Source organism: Plecotus auritus, assembly GCF_963455305.1.
Source record: "Plecotus auritus genome assembly, chromosome: 13".
Lineage (NCBI taxonomy): Eukaryota > Metazoa > Chordata > Mammalia > Chiroptera > Vespertilionidae > Plecotus > Plecotus auritus.
This window is the reverse complement of record NC_137779.1, coordinates 24,341,645-24,352,070: the sequence shown is the minus strand read 5'-3', so window position 1 is coordinate 24,352,070 and position 10,426 is coordinate 24,341,645. Positions and strand designations below refer to the sequence as shown.

The window sequence follows — 10,426 nt, the reverse complement described above, 5'->3', positions numbered from 1 at the left end:
TCCACGTAGCTTCCTGTGGTTGCCTTGGGACTGGTCTCTAGCAAGGCGTGGAGGACGTTGAGGAGGAAGAGGAGAGGCCCTCCTTGCTCACCTCTTGCCCCGGAGTGTTTCATTTTGAGTGGCTCCAGCCAGAGCCCAAAGATTAGGGAAGGAGAGGGGAACCCCTGGGAGCGGGTCGGAGCTGCTGATGAAGCCACCCCCTCCACCCAGCATCCCCAGGAACAAATTGAAAGGGAGAACAGGGGTTGGGGGAAAGGACTAGCACCACCCGCACCCCCAAAATAGCTCAGCACAAAGCCCATGGGAAGTCCTTTCTCCTTTCTCCTCCCCCACCCCCCCCATGAGCCCTCAGGGCCCCTCAGGGCCTGTTCTTTGTGTTCCTAGGAGAGGGGAACACCAATGCATGGCCCAGGGCTCATCTGTCACCTTCCTCTCCCAGGTCCCCTGTGCATTCCCGTGCCCCAGTCCAGAGGAGTGGCTTGAGGGGTGAGATGTCCGTCTGGCTGCTGGATAGGTAAGTAGGGAGAGGCGTGCTCTGCCCTCCTCCGCTCACCCTGGGATGGGACCCGGTAGAGTGTTTGTGTCATTTCCAGGGAGCGCACAGTCGGTTGCATCGTCTCCCTGTCTCGTGCTGATCGCGGTCCACGGCAGTGCTTTGGAGAATTCTCCCTTTTGTGCTTTGTGTCGTTGTCGTCGGTCGAGGCTGGTCTCCCAAGGAGCGTGGGACGCTGGTCCAAGGCTGAGGGCCACGGGGCATGCCATGCCCACCATGCCACCGGGAGAAAGGGGTCCCGAGCCCTGTGCACCCGGCTCAGAACACTGTTCGCCCCGCGTGAAATGCAGCTTCACAGGCTCCCGCGGCGGCCGTGGGAAGACAGCGCCTTGGACGCCAAGGTCGGGAGTGTCTGTCGGAGTCTCCAGGCGAGGCTCACAACATGTTGGTCTCCTTCTCGTTCTTCGAGGATCTCTCGTTTATGGACGACATCCTGGTAGAGTTCCTGTGGCTGTGGTCGGGGGACTGGCCCGTGTCTTCACTCAGAGCGTTGGCCAGGCGGGAGAAGAAGGCTACCCTGAACTTCTTGAAGTCCTGACCCATGAAGGCATACAGGATGGGGTTCATGCAGCTGTTGGCAATGGCGAGGACCGTGGCCAGGGGCAAGCCCAAGGTGAAGATGGAGGCAGGCACGGAGGTGTGGTGGAGCTCCAGGAGGTAGAGGGTTTGGTAGGGGCACCAGCAGAGGAAGAAGGTGATGATGATGGTCAGGATGATATTGAAGGGCTTCCTGGTCTTGGCCAGGCGGTTGCGCCGGAGCTTGCAGACGATGGTGACGTAGCAGGCCGTGATGATGAGGACCGGGATCAGAAAGCCACAGAGGAAGCGCACGACGCTCACCGCCAGGTGCCAGCGAGACCCCAGGGAGCCCGGATGCGGGTGAGTGAGCCCCAGGGAAGCGTTGGCCTCTACCAGGCTGAAGTTGCTGAAGCACGCTATCTTCCCGTGCACGAGGACCGTGTCCCGGAACACGAGGGAAGGGAAGCTCAAGAGGGAAGCCAGGACCCAGATGACCACGCAGGCCACGTAGACCAGCCGCACGCTGCGGTGGTTCTGGGACCAGACGGGGAGCAGCACCGCGACGCAGCGGTCGAAGCTGATGGCCATCAGCAGGAAGACGCTGGTGTGCATGTTGTGGTTGAGCAGGAAGTTGCTGAGCTTGCACAGGGCTGTCCCGAACACCCAGTGGTAGCCCATGGCCACGTAGGCGATGTGGAAGGGGAGGAAGAGGTTGAACAAGAAATCGGCGATGGCCAGGTTGACGAACCAGATGGTGTTCACCGTCTTCTTCACCTTGAAGGCGGCGATGAAGATCACCAAGCCGTTGCCCAGGATGCCCAGGCAGCAGATGATGCTGTAGACCGCCACCAGGAAGATCCTGATCGCCTCTCCTTCCGGGGATGGAAACTCCTCCAAAATCACGATGGCCTCGGAATCGTCAGGGTACTCGTCCTCGTACCAGTAGGAGGTGTTGTAATCCTCCCCCTCCATGCTCTGCAAGGGGAGACCGAGGTCATGAGAGGAACCTGGACTGGAACTGCCTTCAAGAGGCCAACCAATATCAGCAAGCCCGACCTGGTTCTCCCTGGCAAGGCACAAGGCCGGTTCCTTAGCGTAACTACTTCCTGTCCAGGGGTCCTCAAACTACGGCCCGCGGGCCACATGCGGCCCACTGAGGACATTTATCCAGCCCACCGGTTGCCGCTGCCTGTCCTGCTTAGCAGCCGACTCGTCCCGGGCCCGCAGTGTGCATAGGAATTTGTTCATAGTTTTTTTTTTTTTTAACTATAGTCCAGCCCTCCAACGGTCTGAGGGACAGTGAACTGGCCCCCTGTTTAGAAAGTTTGAGGACCCCTGAGTCTTAACCAATAGTCGGCCAGCACCTCCTACCCACCAGGGACTATCCTGAAGCCTTGACATAAACAAACGCTCTTCGTCCTTGCAAAAGCTCAGCGAGGTAGATGGGTTATGAACACCATATTACAGAGGAGGCAATTGAGGCACCGAGAACGTCAGCGATTCGTCCGAGGTCATTCAGCTGAGAGTTAACCCAACTTCAGAACCTATCCTCTGGACAACCGTGTTTGGCTGCCTCTCTGGAACCCTCCCCTCTCCCTTACAGTCTAGTGGGGGAGACGAACATTCATCCGCAATCCCGTGATCATGGGAAAATTGTGAGTGACGGTGCTAAGTGCACTGAAGGAGAGAGGCACAGGGCCATGAACTCGGTCCCAACTGTGTTCCCAAGACCCAGGGGACAGCTCCGCGGTGCTCCCACCTTGTCAGTGGACCCCAATAGCACCACCCTTTGGAGATATGAGCTCAGACCCGGAACGTCCCTCACCGTTCACTGTTAAGGTGTCCAACGCTCTCCGGGGTGGGTCCTCGGCCAGTCAGTCAGTCTCTGTGCACAGCTGGAAGCACCTGCAGGGAGAACAGGAGGAAGCTGCTGGGTCCTGGTCTCGGAGCCACAGCGCCAGTGCGCTCCAAGAAAGGCCCTCTTGTCGTCACTCCCGATTCACGGAAAAGAATGGGGGACTTACAGAGGCGAAGCGCTGAGCCTGAGGTGACTCCACTGACGAGCAGCTGAGCTGGAATTTGAACCCAGGACCCTGGCGCCCCGGAATCCCTGCACTTCCCACCACCAACACTCCTCCCATCTGGACAAACGGGCTCCAAGCAGGTAGATGTCTGAGCCTGGCGAGACTGCCAATCGGCACTTCTTCGTTACCCATCACTCCAGCCTCCCTCCATCGAAATTCATCGCCGGTCCTTAATGGACTTGAGGTTATATTTTATTGCATCTGATTTTATTAAACAAAGAGCGACTTGTAAAATTCCACTGAGGACGCTGGGCTCCAGGGACTCTGAATTGGAGCTGGGGTGTTGACCCACTCCGCAGGCTGGGAGCAAATTCCAGAGGTGCCCGGTAACGGGTCCCCAGGCCTCCAGGCAGGAGGTGGCAGAGCCGGGATTGGAGCCCTGTCTGCAGAACCGGGGCTCTTCCCATTGCTCCATGCTGCCCCCAAATCATGATCTGATGACTGAGCACCCACATCCCCTGTGCCTGGCTGTGCAGGCCCCAGGGACAAAGAAATGGCTCTTCTGGCAGGAAGGCTGCCTGCGCTCCAGTCATCACCTCCACGGTCCAGGCAGGAAGCAGGGAAAGATGGAGGAGGGGCCTCCACGGAGCTCACAGTCGGTTGCAAGGCACCAGGCAGAGGAAATGCTCCCCGGCCGAGGAGGGGTGCTCCCTGGCCTGGGAGTCGGAGGCTTCCTCAGACCCCCAGGAGGCAAGTTTTAACCCATTAGCTGAGCTTTAAGGACGAGTCTAAGATGACAGAAGGAGCCCTAGCCGGTTTGGCTCAGTGGATAGAGTGTCGGCTTACAGAACTGAAGTGTCCCGGGTTTGATTCCGGTCCAGGGCACGTACCTCCCTTGCAGGCTCCATCCCCAGACGGGGATCCTGTGGGAGGCAGCCAATCGATGTGTCTCTCTCACATCGCTGTTTCTCTCTCTGTGTCTCTCCCCCTCTCTTCCACACTCTCTATGATCAATAGAAAAATATCCTCGGCTGAGGATTAACAACATCAACAAAAAAGATGATAGAAGGAAGGAGGAGGGTGGGCCCCACCTCCCAGCATGCCCCCCTGTTTGGCAGTCGGGCTGGGGGGGGGGGTATGAGTCCCTGGAAGAGGGTGGAAAGGAACGGGGACTCAGGACCAAGTACTTAGCACTGTGGCGTCTGCAGAGACGCTCTGGGGACACAGATGATGTCATGTCTGGCTCTCCGGCTGAGCTGGGAGTAGCTCAGGGTCAGGGGCCACCTCTTTCCATCTCTGAATGGGGGCCAGGCTGGGCCGGCACAGGGTGGCGCTGATATCTTCTGGGCATGTCTACCCGCTCACCCCTCACCCCTCCTCCTGAGAACTGAGTGAGTCAGTGTCCCCAGTTGGTATGTGGCCGCCCCCCGCCCCCACACCCTAGTCCCTCGGCTCTCCCTGGACAGGGACCCCAGTCACAAGCTTGCATTTGGCCTCTCCTCTGTCCCCACAGACATCCCTCCTGCCCTGAGCTTGTTTCTGCCCCCAGACGAGGTAGTACTGGGTTGAATGGTCAAGGACACCGATTCTGGGCTGCCACACATCCAAATCCTCAGTCTGTATGAACTTCCTGTGACCTTCTCTGCACCTCAGTTGTCTTATCTATAAAATGGGCATGATCACAATCATTTGGAATGGTGGAGAGGATTAAATGTCACATGCAAAGTACTTAGAATAGTATTGTTACTGGGTAACTCTGTTGTTATTGTTTTTATCACTGTTCTTTTTATTATTATTATTATTATCATGATGATTATTATTTCTTAGGCATCCACTCTTAACTCCCTAAAATGGCCTTAGCCTGGGAAGGTGAAAGGGGTCGGGAAGGCCAGAGGACCAATGCTTCCTGCCCACTAGTCTCCCAGCTCTGGGTTCAAGGACAGGTCAAGGGCAACACAGGCAAGGATTTCGCTTCTCTAAGCTCCAGTCTCCTCATCTCTCCAATGGGGGTAAGAACCCCCCTTCATGTTGTCAGGAGAGTCATGTGAAATGAGAATGAATCCTTTGCCAACTGTAAATTGTAAAGAGCTATAACATTCTAGTTATTCGTATTCCTTAAACCCTCACAACCAGGAAGGTCATGAAAAAAGTATCCTATCTAATAAAAGAGTAATATGCAAATTGACCATCACTCCAACACACAAGATGGCTGCCCCCATGTGGACACAAGATGGCCGTCACAAGATGGCCAGCAGGGGAGGGCAGTTGGGGGCAATCAAGCCTGCAGGGGAGGGCAGTTAGGGGTGACCAGGCTGGCAGAGGAGGGAAGTTGGGGGCAACCGGGCCTGCAGGGAAGGGCAGTTGTGGGGGGGGGGGATGGCCCAGGGTTGCAGGGGAGAGCAGTTGGGGGGGACCAGGCCTGCAGGGGAGGGCAGTTAGGGGTGACCAGTCCTGCAGGGAAGGGCAGCTAGCAAACAGGTTGGCAGGGGAGCAGTTAGGCATCCATCAGGCTGGCAGGCAGAAGCGGTTAGGGGCAATCAGGAAGGCAGGCAGGCGAGCAGTTGGGAGCCAGCAGTCCTGGGTTGTGAGAGGGGTCCCAGATTGGAGAGGGTGCAGGCTGGGCTGAGGGACACACACCCCCATCACGAATTTCGTGCACCGGGCCTCTAGTAAATATATATATATATATATTTAGTAGCCCTGTGCATGAATCCATGTGCCAGTAGCTCTCTGCCACCCTTCTGTAGCTCCCCCTGCCCCCTCCCTCATAGCTTGCTGCCCTGCCCCCTCATGTAGCTCTCCGCCGCCTGCTTATAGTTTGCTGCCCCACCCTCCTGATCCGTGATCCAGTCATTACACTGTCGGTCGTTACGCCTCACAGCTTAACGGATAATTAGCATATTCTTCTCTTATTCTATAGGATAACATACGTATACACATAGGTAACATTTATTTGAGTATTCACTATATGCCAAACACTGCAATGCAAGACTCCATGCAATGCTGCCACCCACCCTGCAAAGGTATTAGTTTGCAGGTAAGAAAACTGAGGTTCAGAGAGGTGAAGCAACTTGACCAAGGCCACACAGCTGGGAAATCTGAATCCAGAACCCGACTTCCAAGTCTCATGCTCCCTTTGTTTCCCTGATGGCTAGGGGGTCCTCAATCCCACCTCTCTGAGTCCTATAAGCCTCAGCCTGGAACTCTGAGAGCCCAGACCTTCCTCACATTCTTGATCCTCCATGGAGCTGCCTTCCCCGAGCCACCTCACCTTTCCTTAAAGGCTCCATGAAAATCACACCTGCAGGTGTACGTCCTGGTCAATGGCAATGCCCCCTGCTCTCTTGGGGTGCCCTTATGAAGCCCCCTTCCCAGTGAGAAGTGCCCTGGAGAATTCAGGGTAGGGAACACCATTGCTTCCCCTGCGGAACTGGGCTGCTTCCTCATTCTTGAAAATTCAGGTCCTACCACAGATCACATTTCCCTTTTTGACGTGGCCACAAGGAAGCTCTGAATCACATTTGCAGGTCAACAGCAGCAATTCCATTGACCCTGCTGGTCTGCAGGTTTTTGTATTGGTTTGGGGTGGTCTTTATGTCTATAGTTATTATACTTGATATTGGTTTTAGTTCCTTATAATAAACTAGAGGCCCGGGGTCACTCAGCCTGGCCTGCGGGATTGGGCTGAAACCGGCTCTCTGACATCCCCCAACGGGTCCCAGATTGTAAGAGGGCACAGGCCAGGCTGAGGGACCCCACCAGTGCACGATAGGGGCCGGGGAGGGACGCAGGAGGTTGGCCAGCCAGGGAGGGACCACGGGAGGGCTCCAGGGCATGTCTGGCCCATCTCACTCAGTCCCGATCAGCTGGACTCCAGCAGCAAGCTAACCTATCGGTCAGAGTGTCTGCCCCCTGGTGGTCAGTGCACGTCAAAGCAAGTGGTTGAGTGGCCTTAGCATATAATTAGCATATTACACTTTGATTGGTTGAATGGACACTTAGCATATTAGGTTTTTATTATATAGGATAATAAGTGATCAGTGCACACAATAGCCCAAACACTCCACCAAATGCTCTACTTGCATTAGCTCACACATCGCCAACTCCTCCCGGGACCAGAATTGTTATTGTTCCCAATGTAAAGGTGAGACGAATATCACACAATCAGCTAGCAGCCAGTGCTCGCCAAGATTGCTCTGACTCAGAGCGCTTAACTATCTTGCTTCACACCGTTCCTGGTGCCCCATCCTCCAGGGACACCTCCTCATTCAGATCTTTTCCCCAGCCCCTCAAGGAATCCACCTTCCCCAGTTTTCAAGACCGTCTGGCTGAGGTCTGGGGCACATGTGAGAATCACTTGCCGAAGGCAGCACCGTCCATTACAGCCCAGGTGGGCAGGTGAGCCTGTGATCAGCTTGTCCCCCTTTCTGCCCTCAGCTCCCCAGAGAGCCCAGGGAGCAGGTGAGGTGTCCGGGCTGGGCTCCCAGATTCTTCCTGTGACCCTGAACTCACACCCGATTTGGAACCTGGGGCCTAGAGCTGGTCTTCTCTGAGGCTCCTGGGACAGACCCCCCGGGCCAGCCATGCCTGTCCTTTCCTTGGACAGTTCCCATAGTTCCCTAGGAGAAGTTGCCAGGAAGAATTTGATACAAAAGGCAGGAGATCTGCTGTGACACCGGAGCAAGTCGCTTCCCCTCTCTGGGCCTCAGTGGTGCAATCTATAAAATGGGAATAATAGTATGTGCCCCACCTGCTTCTCAGGGCTGCTGGGAGGATGAGCTAACGTGAAAAAGATGAGCTTCTGGAATCAGGACTGGGAGGGAGACAATCTCTAGACTCCTCTCTTTTTGTGACTCTCTTTTTTATACCTTTACTTGGAAATAAGTACAGACTCGCAAGAAGTTGCATCCTGCATCCCTCCCCGGCCCCGATCGTGCACTGGTGGGGTCCCTCAGTACCCACCAGAGCGGTCCCCTGTACCCACCACCCGAATGCCCTCCGGGGCTGGAAGAGAGGGACGGGTGAATGCTGCGCAGCTGTTAGAAGCGACGGATTATCTAGGGCTCACACCACAAAGCGGGATGCAAGCATCCTGAAGCCGCCTGCCCGCCCAGCACTGAGTCCATTGGAAACATGCTTGCACAAGCAGCCGCACGCACAAAACAGCATGCACTGTTTGGGATTTTTTTTTTTTTTTTTGCAAGAACATGTTGGAATCACAAGGTACACGTTGAACAAATTAGGATACACATTGAACCAATTAGAATGGTTCTGTGGGAGCGGAAATGGGAGCCGGGGGGGAGCAGAAAGCAGGGCTAAAAGGAATTCGGAGCAGTGAAGAAAGAAAATAAGACCAGTGCGGGGCTCCCGGAGGCCAATGGCGATGCAGATGGAGATGGACAGAGGGGTGTCATTATATCGGCCCTCCCTCCCGTCCTGAGGTCCACAAAAACCCAAAGCAAACAAAGGGACACCCCAAACCCCTGCCTGGGGTTCTGTTTGGGCAGCGCCTGGGTCACTGAATCCCTGATGAAGCCACACTGGGCAGGCCCAGGGCCCCACCCTCACAACCTCCTCCCTCGTCAGGCGGGAGTGAACTTGGAGGAGCCAAGGAAGTCACCCATCCGCCCAGTTGGAGGCAGCCAGGCAGTGGCCAAGGCCCTGGCACCTCTTTGGCGAGCCTAGCCCCTGCCAGGGACCAGATGGTCACCAGGCAGAAGGTCTCGCTGCGGATGGCCCCGCCCTGCCCACACCCCCGCAGACCTTTGCTGGGGGAGGGGTGGACAGGGGCTCAAGGTCACATCTGGTCCTCCCACCACCGAGAGCAAAAACCCGAGACAGATGTTCTCGGCTTAGTTTTTGTTAAGCAGCCATGTCTGCGTGCCAGGCACAGTTCTAAGCACTATTCCAAAGCAGGAAACGGAAGCCCAGAGAGGGTCAGTAAGGTGCCCAAGGTCACACAGCGAGCTCACGTAAGCCAGGCAGATCATATTGGTCACTCTGAACAGAAGAGGAAGCTCAGAACCTGCTGAACTGCCAAACCCTCTCTCTGTCCTTGTCCGCTGCTTGACTCCTGGGAATGTTCTGGAATCCTCTGGTCTTTGCCCCGTGGAACCTCCCAGGAGCCTCCAGGAGATCCTTCTGGAAGGGTTCTGGGTGTGCCTTTGACGGACAGGGCAAGGCGAGGCTCCGAGTTCCCTGGGATTTTCCCTCAAGCCCCTCTGCGTCTAGTTCAGCCGTGGGCAAACTACGGCCCGCGGGCCGGATCCGGCTGTCCTATCCGGTTCTCTTGCTCTCCCCTCCGCTCCTTTACTTTGAATTTATATTAGTTCACACAAACACTCCATCCATGCTTTTGTTCCGGCCCTCCGGTCCAGTTTAAGAACCCATTGTGGCCCTCGAGTCAAAAAGTTTGCCCACCCCTGGTTAGTGGCCTGAATGGGAATGTGTCTCGATCCCAGAAGCTCCGGGGAGAGGGCTGCAGGAACAAAGCCCATTCACTCATCCATCCGCGGCAGACACACTTGTGGCCACCGGGGCCTCCCCCTACTCCTACAAGGCCGCTGGCATCAGTACCAATCTACCAAGGGGGCGGGGGTCACTCGCCCGAGGTCACTCACCTAGTTAGCGGGGACTTGAACCCAGGTCCTTATGACTCCAGGGCCCCACCTCCTCCAGCTGCTGCCTGCCTCAGGCTCCGGGGACGCAGGGCTGAGAAGCATCTGGGTGGCAGAGGCGTGCCTGTTCCTTCCTCTCTGGGTCACTGCCCAGGCCCTTTAGCCAAGTGGGCACCCTGAGTCTGTAAAGGACTCGCTCCCCCCTACCCCCCGACCATAGCTGTGTCCATGTCAGTCTGTCCCATGTCTCTCCCTCTGTCTCTTGTCTCTGCCTCTCTTTCCGATCTCCGTGCGTGCCTCTCTCTCCACATGTCTCGTCCTCTCTCTCTCTCTCTCTCCCTTCCTCCCTGTCTCTCTGTCTTCTCTCTCTGTCACCCTGTCCCTCCTTCTCTCCCCACCCTCCCCTCTGAGAGGCTCAGCAGCTCCTCACCTGCCCACATCACTCACCTGTGTGCCCAGCCGCCCAAGCTGCCCGCAGCCACTCACTGGCTCTCCCCACCTGCTGCTCTCTGGGCAGATGGCACTAACTTTCCCTGGTGGTGGCCCCGGGCCAGCAGGCACCTCATCAGCCAGCCCCGTGGGAGCCCACAGGCACCTCATCGGCCAGCCGCGGGGCATGGGAACCTTCGGGGAACCGGGAGGCCCTTCCCCAGTGTGTGGCCTGGCTCCGGTTCCCTTTTCCCCCCACCCCCAGCCCACCCTGACGGCACAGA

General features: G+C 56.5%; 1 protein-coding gene across 2 annotated transcripts in view; it reads right to left on the bottom strand.

The window, feature by feature from the left end:
- Positions 1-403: 403 nt before the first annotated feature.
- The window catches only part of CMKLR1 (chemerin chemokine-like receptor 1), a 28,895-nt gene continuing 18,872 nt past the window's right edge, over positions 404-10,426 (bottom strand). Inside the window, exons 2-3 of one of the 2 annotated variants that reach the window (XM_080650818.1) lie at positions 2,898-2,977; positions 404-2,047 (exon numbers count right to left, since the gene is read on the bottom strand). In XM_080650818.1, the coding sequence (XP_080506944.1) occupies positions 929-2,044 (1,116 nt within the window). In that variant the 5' untranslated portion in view covers positions 2,045-2,047; positions 2,898-2,977 and the 3' untranslated portion in view covers positions 404-928. Of the gene's footprint in view, positions 2,048-2,897; positions 3,297-10,426 lie in introns of those variants that run through there. The other variant, XM_080650819.1, reaches the window with a different exon arrangement.